Source organism: Hydra vulgaris, chromosome 10, assembly GCF_038396675.1.
Source record: "Hydra vulgaris chromosome 10, alternate assembly HydraT2T_AEP".
Classification (NCBI taxonomy): Eukaryota; Metazoa; Cnidaria; class Hydrozoa; order Anthoathecata; family Hydridae; genus Hydra; species Hydra vulgaris.
In genome coordinates, this window is record NC_088929.1 from 29,762,832 (window position 1) to 29,782,546 (window position 19,715).

A 19,715-nucleotide genomic window follows, 5' to 3' on the forward strand; every position below is an offset into this window, starting at 1 on the left:
AATATGACATTTTAAAGCAAAAATAAAAAAAAGTTGCATTTTTTGTAGTTTTCATAGCAGTGAAATATTAAAATTTTTTTTTAAATGATGATTATTTTTTAAAATTTCGCTTAATTTTAGACCCAACATGACCTACTTTTGAAAAACTATATTTTTGTTAAATATTAGGGACCGGTCAAATATTCAAGGGTGTTGGGGGACATCTAAAAATATTTATTATTTTAAAATTTTTGAAAGTCATTGTTTTTAATATATAGAACAAAGTTAGGTGTCAGACAAAATCAATTTTTTTAAATTGTTGTTTTGTGATGCACCCTAATATATATTAATATATATTTATATATATAGAGAGAGAGCCCACTTTTTCTTTTTTTTTAAAGCACTTGTTTGATTGAAATTATTTTGAAAACTGTTTAATTTTTTCAATATTTTATTAGTGCTAATTAATAAGTCTTTACTATTTAATTGACATGTTGTTTCCTTAAATATTATTTTATATTACTAATTACATATAGTTTTAAAACATCGACTTTATAATTTTCATTTTTTTAATGTTGGTTAAAAGTTGAGGTGCTTTATTTGATGATTTTCTTTTATAATTTTGCTTTTATTTTCATCAGCATTTACTAACTCTAAATTTTTGTTTTTGTTGTTTGAAATATTACTAATAAAAACATAAATCAAATAATAAAAAAGTTACAAAATGAGCTATAAAAAAAAACAGCATGAAACTCCTAAATCAGGGTTGACAATCTATGAAAAAACACGTTATAAATCTATTTTTCTTTGAAACCAAGGACTATCTCATTGTCAAAAAAACAATTTGAAAAAAAAGTTAAATATTGCATATTCGATTTTACATTAAAGCAAACCAAGCAAAGTAGTAGCACATGTAGGCATTTGGGCCTGCATGAACTATACAGGAGTTATACGCTATTGATTATTTGAAGGTCGAATTAATTTTGATAGATATATTGAAATTTTAGAATGTTGATAATGCCTTCTTCCCTCAATCGATGTATTTAAAGGAGAAAACAACGATATCAGATATATATATTTTAAGTCTAGTAAACTCAATGCCAAAGAGAGTAAATCAATGATTACAATAAAAATGTGGTTAAATAATAAAATAGTTTTTTTTGCTGTATTTTTTTTTAAATTGTTCTTATATATTACTAGAAATATATCCTTAACTTTTAGCTAATCTTTTTTTTAATTAACATGTTTAATTATTTTTAATTTTTTGGTTTAAAAATCATTTTTTAGATTTTTTTTTGAGATTTCCATGTACAAAATGGCTGGCCACTTTGTACATGGAAATCAAAGACTTAAGTATAATATTTTTTAATCTAGTGGTGTTACATATATTTTAGGTCAAGTTTTGAAATTTGAAATTAGGCTGTCCTTGTTTTTTTTTTTACTAATTTCTAGTTCATATAATACTAAATGAAATGTCATTATTTAATAATTCTCTTTGTAATTAGATGACAAAGCTGACATATCAAAATCTAATGCATTAAAAAGCTGCCTTTGAAAAATTAGAGTCTCTTGAAAAGCTTTATGTTGATAAAAAGAAGCTTGTTAAAAAGAAAAATAAACTTTTTTAATGTTATATATATATATATATATATATATATATATATATATATATATATATATATATATATATATATATGTATAGTATATTATATTATATTTATAATAGTTTATCTATTTATATTAAATATTTATTGAAAAAAGAATGATTCTGTTTTTAAAGTAATCATTTTCTCCTTAATTCTCCTTATTTTTTCCTTGAAAAAGTTGGAAATTAACTTGAATGATTTAATGATTTAATGTTTACGAACATCTGCTTGGTAACTAATGAAATCTATCTATAAATTGTTCATAATCTTTATTAAAAATATTATATAAGTATAAATGTGTGTTTAAACAAGTAGTGTGACTCTTACTAAAATTGCCTGCTATCGGGAGTTTTAGTACATACATCAACTATCATATAGCCTTCTGCTGCAAAAAAGTGGCATTAACCAACTGACATTTTGTGTTGGGGCAGGAATCTTTTATTTCATTATTCTTTGTTTTTTTCTTTATTTTTTTTTTCTTATAAAGTTGTGTGCTATATATATATATATATATATATATATATATATATATATATATATATATATATATATATATATATATATATATATATATATAAATATAAATATATATATATATATATATATATATATAAATATATATATATATATATATATATGCAGCCAACCTCCAACCGTTATCATATCGTCGTAATGTTGCTTCTCTTTCTTCTTTCTACAATTATTATAATGGGCAATTCTCTAAAAAGCTAGTGTCTCTCATCTACTAAAATTTATGTCTAGTGTATACTAAAATTCATTCTCTTGTTACTCGTCATTTAAGTCTCAATTAAGTCTCGTCCTTTTACTGTGACTGTTCCTAAGTGCTCTAAAAACTCTTATTCATCTAGTTTTTTTCTCGAACATCAGTTCTTTGGAATTTGCTTTCTTCAACTTGCTTTCCTGATTTATATAATTTGCAATCTTTTAAGCCGTCTGTCAATCATTATCTTGCATATATAATATTGGGTATTTAGCTAAGCAATGTGACATCATACTGAAATACATACATATATTGACTGACTATCTAGGAAGAACATGAAAGATAGTGCTGCTGCATTGACTCGGGGTTTGGGGTTGGGAACTCGTTAGTTGGGGGACTCGGGGGGGGGGGGTTGGGGACTCGGGGGGGGGTTAGGGGTTGCAGCAACAATAGTTTGTTTTTTTTTTCTTCCAAAAAAAATAATGTTGACATAAGTAAGCAAAGAATGTTGGTAAATGTATATCTTTATACACCATAGTACAGGCCTTGTTTCGAGATTTCACTGCGTAACGAAAACGTGTAACGCATTTCTAAGTAACTCAACTCAGCAAATATAGTTTGTATTGTTAGAAGTTATATTGCGTCACTAGCGTCTTTTCAAGGATCGCATTGTAATTAAAGTTATTTTATTAACGTGTTAAAAATCATACAAACAGTTTTATTTTCTTACTATAACAAAAGTTACAAATAAAATCTAAGTTCCTATTTGAAAAATCATTTTTATTATTTTTTTCAAATATGAACTAAATTTTATTTTGAAAAAAATATTTTTTTCATAAAACATAAAATAATATTGGATTATTTTCTTATAATTTTACAGTTGGTTTTTGGTTATTTAATTAACTGTTAATAAATTATTAACAGTTAATAAAATAACCTTATTTGTTTTGTGAACTCTTTTTAATAATGTTTTTAAACAATAAAGAGTTTTTTTTAATTATTTATCAGTTACCGATAACATATTCATTATCATAATTTATTTTCATACATTAAACGAACGTCATTAAAACTTTACGTTATTGAATTAACAATAAACAAAATATCTTATTAATAAAATATTTACATCAAAATAAATCATGCATTTTTTAAACTATTATGACAAAAAATAAGTTTTATATTTAAAAGTAGTTTCTTATTTAATTCCTTAAGATAAAACTTAAAACAATTTTTTTTTTAACTAATTTTTAACAACAACAACAAAAAATTATTAAACAAACTGTTTCTTTAACAAAAAATCTATTAGTTTACAATTGCGGTTAAATGCTTTTACTTACGATTTACTTCTTCTGAATAAACGTCAAGTTAACAACATCAAAAGATAATTTAAAATATTCTAAAAAATAAAAGTTATATAGGTATAAAGCATAGCGCAAAACTGCTGAACGCGTAGGCAAATCGCCTTTTCGCAGGCAAAATGCGAGCTGCGTAACGCTTCTTAACAAGTCCTGATAGTAGATGTTTTTAAAAATGAATGAGAAAAAAATGTATGATGATAAATATATTACCTTGCTGATTATGATTGTTATAATGTAACAAATATTTAAACAAATTCAAGTAAAGTTAGAAAACTTATTTCATTTAAACAAATTGTTTTATTGCAAAGTATAAACAAAGAAACACAGCAACATAACCATAGTAGCATCATCTTAGTAATACAAGCAACCAGAGGATCAGTACTTACTAACCTGCTCACTACATATCATTCCTACCCAACACTTATATTATTATCAATTTATGTTAGAGATACATAAAAAGCATTATGCTGCTGAATATGATTATTACAATGATCATGGTTAAAATAAATTTCTGAAAGTTTTTTATGTTTTAGAGCTTGTTTACATTTGCATGAGCTTGTGCAATGTCGTTGGGTGGAAGATGTAACTGAGGTAAATTTTTATTAAAATTTCATATTATTATATCTTTTAGTACTATATATACTGTCTATATATACTGTATATATATTATTATAAGCATAACAAGTATATTATTCTTATTTATAATTATTTACAATAAAATTTTTCAATATTTTCCAATAAAATTTTAAGTATTTTAAACTTTTTCCAATGTCTTTAAAATATGGCTCAACTACTATTAGTCTTTACATACTTAAAAATTAGCTTTAATTTACCAAAAATCAATTGAAACAGGAATAATTTCTAACAAGTGGAAAAGAAGCAAATACCACGTTAATAATTAAGAATGAAAATACAACAGAACTGCTTATCTATAGATTTGTATCATTAACATCTATAACATGCAAAGTTATGAAAGCGTTTATAAGAGGATCGATAATGACTCATCTCTTGGAAAAGAAATTGCTGTCAAAAAATCAACATGGCTTTGTAAAAAAAAAACCTTTGTGACAATCTTACAAGCAACATTAGACATTTTAACAGCAAGCATGAGTAAAGGTTTGGCGTCAGATATGATTTATATGCAATTTGCCAAAGCCTTTAATAAGTTCACATAAATGACTATTGAAAAAGTGTGAAGCTTAAGGTATACTACTTGACTGGATATTGTCTTTTTTAAAATAAAGAAGGCATAGAGTTGTGATGGTTGAATACATGTCACCATGGCTTGAGAATATAGTGGTGTTTCTTAGGGCTTTGTGCTTGGTCCATTGTTATTCTTGGTACTTGTAAACAATTTGTCATCAATTGTTATTTAAAATAGCAACTTTTACACAGTAAACTAATTAAAGTTAAAAGAAGTGTTGAAGACTATCTTTGCAGAATGACATCAATGAACTTGTGAATCTGGTTGACCAAGTTGAGCATTGAAAATTGCAAGGTGATGCATGTAGGTTAAAAGAATCCATAACTTAAAAATATTTCACATAAAAAGACTAAAAACAAAGGGTTTAACAACATTTAAGGAAAGAAGAGCAAGAAGAGATCTTATACAAAAATACAGAGTGGAGCAAAATATAGACCAAATAAGTTGGTACAAAAATCTACAATGGCATCATCCTTGACTTTTCCAGGCCCAGCTTCTTCAGTGCGGGGCAACAAATACAGGTTATAAAGAGAAAACATACAATCATGTTTACCAAGAAATAATTTCTTCATCAACCAAGTTTGTAATAGTTGCAAATTTGTTACTAAATTAAATCATAGTTGCAAGATTGCTGAATGTTTTCAAAGCAAGAATATATAAATAATTTTAATAACTTGTGTTTAAATTGTGTGGGCTGTCCTTAACACGATGCTTGCATCGTGTTCCACAATTTGTTTTATCTTTCAAGTGTTTTATTATATTTAAAAAAATTGTAGTTACAGCAATAAAAAAATAAAAAACTATTAACAGGTATAAAGTTAATATGGTATATAGGTATAAAGTTAATAGGTATAATAGTTATAAGGTATAACAAAAATCATAAAAAGCATAAGTGTGAATATACAAATTGTTTACATAAAAATAAAAAGTTTAACCTAACATATGTTTGCAATGTTTTAGTTAAAGTAACCATATTTTATGGAATCTTTTAAATACGTTCATGAAACCTTTTAAACAAAACAAAAATATAGCTTTCACTCACTAAAAAATTTTTAAAAGTAATATAATTTTAAAGTAAATTGTATTTTTAAAATTAATTGAGCACTTTTCAGTTTTCCTAAAATTTAATTATTTTTTTTTTTAATTTTATATTATATCAGATTTTCTATCACTTTTGATACCTACAGCTTGTGTGATTTTCTTTTGAAAGTCCTTTTTTATCGGTTTCTTTATAAACACTTCTTTTTGTAATTTGATTACAGTGATTTACTGTAATCACTTTTTAAAAACAGAATTAGATTTCTCTTTGCAGCTGTCAATAGCATTTCATTGCATATTTTTTTACTCTTTGGTGAGATGAATATGCATTTTTTTACTCTTTGGTCAGATGAATATGCAGGTATGAAGATATGCCTGGAATCAAAATAAAATATTTTTTCTTCCTTGATTTTGGTTTTTGCTGAATTGATTATGAAAGATAAATAACAAAGAAAAAGCCAATGTTTGCTTTGACTGCTGCGATTATGAAGAAATAGTATAAGAAATATAAAAAATGGATTACTAATGGCTTACAAAGATTAGAAGGAGTTACATAAGTATTGATATCTAAGAGATATTTGTAAGTATTGAAGTAAACAGTTATTACTGAGTGTCAAGGCAACGTAAATAATAGTAGTTGTTTCTTTTCTCTTATTGGAATGAAGTAACTTGATATTCTTTCACACATATTGTACAAATTGTAGCTTCAAATGTATTTTTTCAAGAAAGGATATTACTTTTTTTTAAAGCATATTACTTTTTTTTTTCAACTTTATTGATAAAAAAAAATTCTTTCTTTCCTAAACAAGAAAATATTTTTATAAATATTTTTAACTGTTGAGAGCAACTATAAGAACAAGAAATTTTATTCTGAAAATTTGTTATGCATATTAATAACTTTAAAGTCACTAGGGTGGTGCATGTTTCCTGTGATAGTGAAAAATTTGAATAGCCAAATATTTCTACATATTCTATTATTGCTGGAATGAATTAAAATCTTTCATATTTCCTTATTTTTAGTTAAAAATCCTCAATTCTATCGCTATTTTTTTCTTTGGTTGCTTTCCTCAGTTTTTCTACTTTCTTTTGCATACCTTTTTTTTGTTCCTTACTTTTGTTCTCCTACTTTCTTTAGCTATTTCTTTCCTTAAGTTATTTAAGTTGGGGTATAAGAATGTATTATATTTGTATGAATTTATTGTAGTATATAGTAATCACTTTATATGTAGCAAATAGACAACTTGCAAACTACACAATTAAGCACAAGCAAAGAACAGCAAGAAAATAAAGATAGGTAATAATATCATACTACGAGTTTAGAATATATTCTCATTTGTTTGTTTTCTTTTATAGTCTTTTGTTGGTAAATTAATTCTGAAACTGAGTTAAACTTTTTTTGTTCAAAACCTTTTTTTACATTTATAGTGTGCTTTGTATTTTTTAAATAATATAATTTGAGTATATTTATATTATGAGTATGTTTTATAACATTTTATAAATAGTATGATTTGAGTATATTTATATTATGAGTATGTTTTATAACATTTTATAAATAGTATGATTTGAGTATATTTATATTATGAGTATGTTTTATAACATTTTATAAATAGTATGATTTGAGTATATTTATATTATAAGTATGTTTTATAACTTTTTATAAATAGTATGATTTGAGTATATTTATATTATGAGTATGTTTTATAACATTTTATAAATAGTATGATTTGAGTATATTTATATTATGAGTAGGGATTGCAATCCCAGGCATGAATTACGATCCCGGGATTTCGGGATTGAAGTAAATAAAATCCCGGGATCCCGGGATTTTATATAATGTGAGATATTTGCTAAAAAACAGAACTTAATACTGCATATATGAATATACTTTTTGATGTTATCAATTTTTTATTTAATTTCATTATGCCTTAATGACTTAAATTAATTTTCTATGGCGCCTTAAATTGTTTTAATTGTGTAACAGGCAGCAGGTGTATATAAAGATCTTAAAATAATGCAGAAATATATATACGGTACCTTCCATATTATGTTTTAAGATTATAGACTTTACAGAATAACCTTCATCAAATAATTGGATATGTAAATAACATTTGAACATTTAAAGTGTATTTGACTAAAGTAACTAAACAATCAAAATTTCAAAATAAATTTGTAAACATAAATTTTCTTAAATGTAGCTGCTGTAGCAACAAGCTACTTTGTAAAAAATAACATAATAAGTTGTTTGTTAATATTGAGAGACAAAAATTAAAGAAAATCTTTATTTTATATTTATAAATAAATGGTAGCTAAATAATAAATGTAAAACAAAAAAACAATTCATATTAAATGCATATTTTATTTACAAACTTTCTTTTTTTGTCTGAAAATATGCCCGGAGGAATAGTAGAGCATTTAAGGTTTGGTCATTTAGCCTACTCCTTATTTTACTTCCCAAATACCCAGCTGCAGAAAATGCCCGCTCAGGTTCGATGCTCGTCGGTGGAATAGATAACAAAAATTGGTATACTAATTCCAAATTATGCCCCCGGTTTCCACCATTTTCAAACAGATGCATTTCTTTCTTTATGATTGACATTAAATTTGAAGTTTGTGTTTCTGGTTAAATGGCTTTCATGCTTTGTGCAATTTGTTCTTGTAACTTTTCTCTTAAAGACAGGGAGGCTCGAACTTGTGATTCTTCATTTCTAACGACAGCCATTATATTTTTATCAACATCAATACTTGATTTTTCTAAATTATCATTTTTAAAAGCAGCTAGTCTCTCAATAAGTTTTTTTATCTGCTTCCTAATAAGGGTTTTAGGAGGAACTCCAAAAATTTTGCAGACATTTGTTTCATCATTCACAGCATCATATTTTAGATTTTGAAGGTATTTTAAAACACCAGAAATTTCTTCACATCGTCTTTTTTCCATTCTTGTTTTTATAGCTTGGAACATTTCATTAGCAAAGGGAGATTGTTTTTGAGCAATCTGCTGGAATAAAAATATAAGTACTGCATCTGCAGTGCATAGATTAGCATCTCTTCTGCATAATGCATCTACTGCTAATTTGACAGGTGCAAGTACTTCTATTATTTCCGAAAGAACCACAAAATCACTTTCGTTTAAGGAAACTGGGTGGTTTAAGTCAATTAAAGCTTTCTGTATACATGTTTTTAAAGCAAGGAAACGCTCTAGCATTGATAGAAGAGAGTTCCATCTTGTTTTGCAATCCAAAATGAGCGAAAGCTCGCTGCATTTTTCTCCTCTTTGACATATTTTTGCAAGACTGCATCATTTTTTGTCAGGGATCGTTTAAAAAGAACAACTACCTTACAGGCTTTTTTCACTAGTTCATTGATATTTTGTTCATTGGTGAGTAAATCCATATTTGCTATCCCATCATTTGTTGGGGGAAGAAAGCCTAATCCCATTTCCTCGTCGATATTTTCTTCATCTTTGTGATCATCTGTTTCATCAACAATATCTTGAGTTTCCTTCAATGGTGCTTCGGTGTCGGACATTGGCGTAGAACTTTTTTTATAAAGAACATCACAAACTGCAAGGTGAATTCCATGGACAAAACACACTGAACATGGTGTTCAGCCACAATAATTTTTCCCACACGAACCATTACATTTGGACCATCCGTAACAATAGCAACAATGTCTGTATCAATATTAACATTATGCTCCTTTAGACGTGTTTTTAAAACATCAATACATTTCTCAGCATTCATAGACCCATATACACGAATAAGACCCAAATTCCAGTGCTTATTTGGGATATGTACATTAATATTCATGTATGTTTTATTTGTTGTAGAGGTCCATTCATCAAAGCTCAGAGAAAATCGTGTTCCCAAAGCTTTATATTGATAAATTTCTTTGGAAATTAACTGTCTAATATTTAAGCTGTAACTCACCACTATCCTTTTAATTGAGTTTGCTGACTTAGGCAAATTTTCGAAACCACTGGTAATCAGTAATTGCCTTAAATCTTTTGATGTTATAAATACATTAAATGTTAGCCCATCTAAAGCTGTCATTGGAGCCAGTGTTTCGTCTAAGGTTTGTTTTTTTTCGGATGCAAAGTAACTTGTTATTCTTCGTTTCGTAGGAGGCTTCTCGTCGGTTCTGGCATCATTCAACTGTTGACTCGAACTAGGTAAATTTTTGTCGGCTGAAGTTACTTTCAAATTATGCTTAGTTGATAAGTGCATATGAAGGCCTTTTGTAGAACCACCCAATGTTTTCAAAATAACACCACATTTCTTACATTTTGCTGCCAAATTATCCGCAGACTTCAAATAATGTGACCACACTGAAGTTGGGTCTTTATCTTTTTTGTGTAGAAAAAATGATGTTCCCTTTTCACTGTTTTCATTCATGTTTAGAAGGATATTTTTTTTAAGGTGGTCTTATACTAATAAAATCAAAATTTTAAAAATACACTCATATTTTATGATTTTCATATAAGAAATAGTATTTTATACTTAAAGCACAGCAAAGGGAAAAAAAAAATTTTTTTTTTGGTCAAAATTTTGGGTCCATGGACACTAAAAATGAACTACGCGCTGCGATAAACAGCCTGTAAACTAATAATGGTATGATCATGATATTTTCACAGCTTTTTAATATCAGATGATTTCACTCACCCTGCCAAAATCAAATAATTTAAAAAAATATTGAAGCTTTTGTAAGAAAACCCGTTTCAGGCCTAAAAAAAATGCCCCGAAAAGGCTTAAAACCTAGACCTTATTATGAGAACCAGTTAACTAACATGAATTCTTTTGGTAAGGTGAATGTGCATATATATAATAAACAACTCCTGAAAATTTCAACACAATCAGACAAACCAATCTCAAGATATTTATCACAGCGTGCAAAAAACTCATATATTAAGAAAAACAATAATAAAGATTTTTGATGAAAAAAATTTTTTTTAATATATAAAAAGGTAAAAAAATTATTGAAAAATAAAACGACTTGAGCATTATTGAAAACACAGAAAAAAGAAAAATGTGAAAACTCTAATATTTGAAAAACATTTAACCAAAATAGAATTATTCAATCAATGAAAAAAAGCTTGAATATAAAAAGGTAATATACAATAACATATGTTACAAAATACAATAACAGCCTTAACATAAATTTAATTTAAAAAATAACAAAAAACCAATATCTAAAACACTCCTGCTTCATAAGATGCACCTTCACTTTCATTTACTATATCTGTAAAACCTTTTCGTTGTGCACGAAGCAGCTTTCTTCTTTGTTTTATTGGGTCAAGCGACTTCTTTTTCATCATCTTTATTCTTTCTGCAAAGCAGCCTTATATTAAAATTAATTTCTTCAGTTATTCCAAAGTCATTGCAAAAAAATGATGCCTCAAGCATTAGTAAACATTATTATTAACATATATTGCGGTAAACATTATTGCGGTAAACAACAAAAGCAATAAAAAGGTTATCATTTCAAAACGTTCAAGTGACTTAATAAACTCAAGCAATCACTTAACCACAAATTCGCTCAACAATTTTACAATTTATCTTTTTAACGCGAGAAGTCTTGCCAAAAAACTTAACGATTGTTTTTTATACAATAGTCAAACAAACCTGCCTTAATTTGTGTTTGTGGAACTTTTTTCAATGATAAACTCCCGAACTCCATGGTCTATTCAAAAATTTGTTCCGTTTATCGTAAGGATAAAGCATAAACAGGATAAACCTGCAAAGCAGCATTATATAACTCGTTATAATTCAGTATAGTTACCAACTTTGAACACTTTGTTTTACAAAATAATTTAATTAGTTCAATCCTGCTATAATCCTGAAAATCCCGGGATTTTGTGTTTAGAATCCCGGGATTTTCGGGACCCAAAAACGTCCGGGATCCCGGGATACAAGATCCCGGGATTGCAATCCCTAATTATGAGTATGTTTTATAACATTTTGGTGTTTTAAAAGTCTTATAAGTATTTCTGATTTCAATACATAAATTTTAACTTATTTGCTACTTATTATTATAAATATTACTTCAGTAGTAAAATATAATATATATATATATATATATATATATATATATACTGGTATATTATACTGTGGTCAGTAGAAAGGTTTGTAGAATCATCTATAAAATTAAAAAAAGAACATTTCTTAATTTTATTTTATTAAATATTCAAAGTAATGTCCATGATTATTTATACAAGTAACATTTTCCAAGTCTTTTTTCAAATGATTTTTTATATATATATTTTATTCGTATATTTTGAAGTTGCTTTGTTATGTGGTTTTTTTGACTTTCCCCAACAATATAATCATCAAGATTTTTTTTTAAGTCAAATATTGGATAAAGATAAGTTTGGCGAGTATAATAGGGTTGCAGATTATTGTGATTCTGATTTGATTACAACAATCTGTGACAGTTTTAGTAACATGGAACAAGCATCTTCTTAAAAATTTTTTACAGATCTTTGCTTATTTATTTTGTGTTTTAAAGGTTTCAAACATTTATCACATAGTGTTTACTAGGAATGGTGTCCCCCCTTTTTTACATATCCCAAATGAACGACTACTGCTGTTCTGAAGAAGTTGTAGAACATTTTTTGGGACTCAAAAGACACCTGTTGTGTCTCCTGTTGGTGTAAGTCCAAGAACTATTGTTGTTGGACTTACACTAACTCAACTAGCATATGCTGACTTGCATCCATCTTGTCTTAAATAAAACTATAATTCATCCCCTATCAACCTTTTTTTAATCTTTAATTATGGTATTCACTTGTTCTTAGCTGTATACATGGATCGTCTTTGAGACTCTTTCTATCATTTTTAAACAGAGTAGCCTGTTTGGCAAATATACTTTATTTTCATTTGGATTTCAAAATATGCTTAAGTTTCAATCATTTCCATTTTTTAAAAATTTCAACAAGTATTCAAAATGTTCATAATTAAATACAGTTTAATCTGATTTATAGATATTTAATTTTTTTCTCTTTGTTTTAATAAAGTTATATAAATTTTTCTACTGATCTAAGTATCTATATATTATATGCTATTAGCAATCTTAGTAGAAGACTAATAAAAAAAATAAACCCTTGAAAAAATGGTACATCCTATTGTTGAAGTATAGTTTAATAATAACTAAGTTGTGATTTATTGTAATTAGTGTTATAGTATTTTATTGTGATAAGTGTTATAGTATTTTTCTATTGATCTAAATACTCTTTTATTTTTAATTTTGTTGTTACTTTATTTCCAGAAACTGTGGAACGCATAATGAAAAGCTCAGTGTGTTTTGTGAAACGTGTATGGCGTGCATATGCCATATGTGTGCACTTTGGGGAGGAAAGGTGAATAATTCTTTTTTTTTTTTTTTTTTTTTAATTTTAGGTGCCCCAAGAAGTCCTTACGGTCTTGTCACAGAACACCGCGGAAGTGCATTCTATTAAATTCTTTGTTTGAAGGTTTATTGCAATCTCTAGCTTAGACTATATAGTTTACTAGTAACTTCCTTAATTTGATATTCTTGATAAGTTTTTAGTGATTCACCAAGTATCAGCTGAAACTTTGTATTCAGTAAATCATTAAAACATTTTAAATACTAAATATTTTAATTTTTATAACTATTATTAAAGATATCATTAAAGATATTATTAAGTATGTTATAAAGTAAATAAAGATAAATTTAAATTAAATTTAAAATTGTTATGCAAATTTTTAAGGACAAATAAAAAAATCTATTGTTGATGCTAGTATGCTGTCATAACAAAGTAATATAGTTTTTGAACAGAAAATCAATTGTTGTAACCATTAGTTACAATTGTTATTTTTAATTTGTTTTGATTTTAGAGGGAAATTTAAATTAATAGTATGGTATTTTTAGTTGTGAAAATGTTTGTCATAAGATGTTAATTTTTTTAATTTAAGATATATAACTTTTACAAAACAAAAACAAAAAAAAAATGTTTTAGTATTATGCAATAGTATTATGCAATAGTATTACGTGTATATTGACAATTGTGTTAGTTATTTGTTTATTAAATTAATAAAATTTTGTTGACAGTTGTATGCATGTTAGTTAAACACTTATTTACCTATATTGATATAAAGCAATTGTATTCTAATAATCTCGCTAAAAGAAGATTATAACTTTATAATAACACTTTTTTTCCTGATAGCAACATTCTATCACAGTGTTGTTGTTTTTCAGAAGTCTTTTGGATACTTTATATACATGTGTTCAACTCCATCTTGTTTTCATCGTTTAAAAATAAAATTTTTATAATCTCTATTTCTATAAATTTCTGGAGATTGCTCTAAATATTATCTTATCAGTCTTCTCTTCATCTTATCAGTCTTCTCTTCATCTTATATTCATCTTATCTTATTATTACTTTATCTTTCAATTTTTAGCTTTTGGGTTTGAGTTTTTAGTATCTAATGTTGAGTTCAACTTTCTGATAAACCTCTGACAATCAATACATCCTGGTTTATTAGTTGTAATAGCAAAAAATTTCTATTCAAATTTCTATTGTGCTTTAAATAGATTTGATATGGAAAGGGTAATTGCTCTTAGAATCACTTGATATTAGGGCTTGGCGAAAACCAGATAATTTTAATAAACCGGTTTTCGCTCAATAAATGAATGAAAAAAATTAAATTTTTTATTATAAGTATAAAAAAACAGTGTAAAACCGGATAACCGGTTTTACACTGTTTTTCATACTTATAATAAAAAATTTAATTTTTTTTATTTATTGTAAAACATTATTCTTTATCAATGTACAGTAATATTTACATCTTTTTTTATTCATTATTATTTTAGTTTGAATCTAATGAACTTGGATCATTTTTTCTTTTAAATCTCTTTTTTCTTTTTTAATTCTTCTTTTTTTGTTGCAACTCAATAACCTTTTTTTTTTTTAAATACTATTCATAACCGAATATGCTACTTTTAACTAAAAATTATGCATGTTATCTGTTTACAAAAGTGAAATGTAATGATATTTTAGTATTTAAAATATTTAAATTTATAAATAATATTTTAAATTTACAATTATAGTCGACTATCATTGATATCTATCAATGATACTCGACTATCATATCATTTTCAGTTTACAATGATAGTCGAAAAAAAAAATTTTTTTGGTTTAATTTATTTTGAGTTTAAATTGTAAAATATTTTTACATTTACACTTTTATAAACAGATAACATAATTTTTCGTTAAAAGTAGCATATTCAGTTATGGCGACTATATGATGACTAGTCATGATATAGTCGAATATTGTACAAGAATATAGTACAAGAATATAATACAAGAATATAGTACAAGAATATATCATGACTGGTTATGATACATAACATAAAAATCTTTTAAAAAATAAACAATTCAGTTTACTAACAATATAAAGCTAGGTTTCGGAAAAAAGATCATCAGAACTTAAAAATATTTATTTGTAAAATATACATATATTGAAGATTTAAAATAATGCAAAGATAAAACATACAAACATTTTATTATATAATATGCTGAAAATTAAACAAATGCATTTTACATACGTTTTTAGTAGAATTGTAGAATGCTGTCCCTAGAGAAAATATTTTTAAATTTAGTTTAAAAAACAAGAAGAGTAAAAGAAGGATCAAATTTTGGTACTACTATTTTATTTCAAAGATGGGGTGCAAGAATTTTATTTTGATAGACTTATAAGAACCCTAGAACCCTAATATTTTGACCAATTTGCCCTTGTTACAGGATAAGTAAAGCCCCTATTTGGGATTTCATTTTTTTGTAACAATTTAAAATTCATGCTTTATTTAAAAAAGTAAAAACATTGGAAATAAAGTGGATGTATAATTTTTTGTCTATGTTAACAAAGTCAGAATCGTGCCATTTATAACCAAAACTCAACTTCTGCAAAAATGGACTAATGTCCCTTTGGAAAAAACGCTCTTCAATTATGCTGTTTTTGTTAAATAACAACTAATATTTTAGGCTTTATAATTGGGGAAGTTTGTATAGGATAGTTTTTGAGTGAACTGTTATTTATAAGTGGTTTAGATATTAGTACCTGAAGCAGGTGTTCTAAATAATATTTAGAATACCCGCTTGAAATGTGTTGATTAATTACAATTGGTATAAAAAGTTTAAAAAGTATTTGGAATTAAATTTAAAAATATTTGAAATAATGAACTTGAAATAATGAATGCAGTAATGGTGTAGTGGTAGAGCGCTTTTTAAATTTTTTATTTATTAAGTTTCTGTTAAGTTTTTATTAATTTTTTTTCCAGACCATCTGCAGCTTATTAACTAATTTTGAAGTAAATAAAAGTTTGAATGTAAAATCTTTTTTTCTATAAAACAAAAAGTTGTCTCTTTAATGTGTGTTAAACACCCTGACTTAACTAATTACCTAATCCCTTTAATATTTTTAGTGTCACTATCCTGACATATGCGCAAAAAATGTATACTTCTGTTTTGATGTTTATTGAAATTTTAGGCTTTTTAAAAAACTCTATCCCTTTTGTTTGTTATAGTATATAATATTTTAATATATTTTATGCACAGTTACCCCACAATCATGGACTATTTTAGCTTTTTTTATAGTTTGAATGTATTTTTAAAGGCCATTAAAGAAAGATATTACTTTGTAAAAACAATATCTGTAGATTGAAATGTTTACTTTAAATGTTAAAACATTTCAAAACAATTTTTCTAAAACAAATAAGTAAAAAAAACCTTTTGCAAAATGTTATAAAAATACAAATATGGATCATGAACAATAGCGACAAAACAACAAAAGCAAGGAACCATTGAAACATAAAGAAATAAATTATTATTACTAATCTTTTTTTTTTTTCAATTTCAGCATTCTCAACATAGTTTTAAACCATTGGATGTTGTTTATGAAAGCAGAGTTGTACAAATTACTGAACAGGTATAAAGTTTTGTCATATTTTGAAATAAATAAAAATGTGTTGTAATTTTTTTGTAAATTAATATAGGAAGATAACATTAAAATATTAACATATGTATTGTTGTACACTTACTCTTAGTTTTATGACATACTGAGTCTCCTGTGTTCTATTTTTAACTTATATGTTTGTATTTAATCCTCATTGCTACAATTTATATATCAATATCTCAAAACTTTTATTCCACATCACGGCTTGATATTTATTCTGAACATCTAAGACTTTTAGTAAACATGGGTTTATTGTGAATAAAGTTTTATAGTGAATTTATATAGTTAATAGAGTTGGGAGCTATATACAAAATATTTTTTATGTGAAGAGAGTTGCATAGTGAGGTTAAATAGTTAAATAAGTTAGAAGCAAAATGTTTTTTTGAGCTATCTTTTTAGAATTTTGAATTTTTCAACTTTGAAAAATGCAATTAAAACTGCAATGCTAAAACTAAAATTTAATTTGCTCTGTTGAATACTGGGCAGAAGTTTAATACTATTATTTCAGCAATATAAAAATAATGTATTGGTATATAGTATGTAGTATTTTACAAGAATGCAATCAACAGTTATTAAAGTCAGTTCATATGAAAAACCTGTAAATTGTAATTAAGTCAGAAGTATATAAAGGAGACAGCTCCAAACGATTGATGTTTAATAAAAACAAGACAATTAAAAGTGTTTTTAACACTAAGGAACAGTAAAATAATGTGACTTTGTTAAATGACAAGTCATGTGAAAGCTTGCTTCAGCAACCATGGTAAAATTTGTAGAAAGAAAGAAAAGATGCAGTTTTATGATGGTGAGGTATTCAAGCTAACTTGGCAGTTAGAAGTATAAATAGTCATTAAAATAGTAATCTTTTTTAAAATAATTATAAAAATGACTAAATTTACAAATCACAAAGAACTTGAAAATCACTAAAAAAATTTGGTCAATTTGGGAGATTAAAAAGAAGAAGAATCCAGAGGTTTGTTGAACGTTCTACATTACAAATTGTTTAAAATGCTGTTGGAAATAATTTTTTACCATACTTTCATCTATGAATTACCTCATTTTCTTTTTCAGGAAATCACTAAATTTAATTTATTTTATTAAAATTATATTAAGCACTTGGTTGTTGACAACTTTATAGTTAATTTGTTTACAAACAGCTTTGTATAAATTTTTTTCTCATTAGTTTAGATTTTCTCATTAATCAATTCAACTCTGCAAGTTGAATTGATTAGACCAAAAAAAACTACTGAGCAGTCAATACTAATGCACCTACTTTTTATAATTACAATACCATCATTTGTTTAACAAACTTCTCCTATAATGATTTAGTTTTTTCACTTGTGAAAAATGTTTTTCTGCCGATAACCCTCCATTTAGTTGAAATCTTAAATTCTAAAACTTTGGTTTTTAGCAAGGGTTCACATTTATGTAACTACAATTCATTAAGGGGGCTCACAAAGTAACACTTTAGTTTACAAAATAATTTTGCTGTAACTATATATGATAAACTATATATGATAAACTATATATGATATATATATGATATATATATATATATATATATATATATATATATATATATATATATATATTATATATATATAACTATATATGATAAACTGTAACTATATATGATAAAATAACTTTTTCGCAAACAGTTTAAACATAAGAATGAGAGTGAGAAATTGAAAAAAAAATAAACAACTAGTGTCAATCTTTTATATTTTGTATATTCATAATTGTAATTCCAACTATGTGAAGCAGTTACATATGTTTATTTGTAACTTATCATTTGTAAAGTGTATATATTTAGATAACTGGTTTGCGTAGAAGACTTATGGAGTTAATAAGTTTGGTTCAAGAAGTGGTATGTTGCCTTTCTTAATGCTAATGACATTTTTGACAATAACAATGATATCTATAATAATAATATTATTAAACAACAAAATGTAATGTACAATAATAACAAAAATAATAATAATTGTTATTTTTGTTATTATTTTGTTACTATTATATTGAAAGTATTTTTTAATTTTTATTTAATTTTCATTTTGCATTAGGAAAAAAATGTTGAAAGTGTCAGAAATGCAAAGGAAGAAGTAACTGTTTTTGCTTTTATTTTTATATTAAAAACAATTTTTCAATGAATGATAAAGATTTTATTATTAAAACTTGAAAAAGTTTTTCACAAAAAAAAAAAGTGTGAGTAAAATGAAGAAGTTCCAGTCTGAAATAAAAATGAGTTGTTCATATATTTTAAACAAGTTTTATTTAAGCTTGCTAAAGCAGTTTTAAAGTGACAAAAGTATTCAGCGACAAAATCTTTGGTAAATATTGTCTTAAAAATGACTTCTCCGTTGACATGTCTTCTTTGTCTTGAATAAAAAAAGTAAACATTTTAGTAAGAATGTTTTTTGCATTAGCTTTTAAATCCTTGTCAGCAAAAAAAATCTGAAATTTTGATTCTAAGTGTTCCTAGTGTCTTGTTGAGAACTTTGTTGAGAGTATCTGACATCAGAAGCAGAAAGGCTAAATAGTGAAAAATCACAATTTCTTGCAGTGTCTGTGCTCTTGAGCATTGATTATGCCCCTAAATTTATAAAGTTATAGTTTTGTGATTGTTGAAGATCTTATTACTGATTATCTTGTTGGCACTAAAACAGTTATTTCAAGTATAAAATTTATTTAAACTAGCAGAAAGCAACATGTAATACAGGTTATCGTCGATCTGTTACTTAATTTATAGTGGCTGTTTTCCACAATTTAAAGTTGCGAAACCTTAACTAATACCCTTTTAGAAAAACGCCT

General features: G+C 25.9%; 1 protein-coding gene across 1 annotated transcript in view; it reads left to right on the forward strand.

The window, feature by feature from the left end:
• Window positions 1–19,715, forward strand: part of LOC100197314 (E3 ubiquitin-protein ligase TRIM37) — an 88,179-nt gene that overhangs the window by 19,355 nt on the left and 49,109 nt on the right. The window contains exons 4-9 of the mRNA XM_065807743.1: window positions 4,235–4,292; window positions 7,173–7,237; window positions 13,204–13,294; window positions 16,815–16,883; window positions 18,721–18,774; window positions 18,968–19,006. Of these exons, the coding sequence (XP_065663815.1) occupies window positions 4,235–4,292; window positions 7,173–7,237; window positions 13,204–13,294; window positions 16,815–16,883; window positions 18,721–18,774; window positions 18,968–19,006 (376 nt within the window). The remainder of the gene's footprint in view (window positions 1–4,234; window positions 4,293–7,172; window positions 7,238–13,203; window positions 13,295–16,814; window positions 16,884–18,720; window positions 18,775–18,967; window positions 19,007–19,715) is intronic.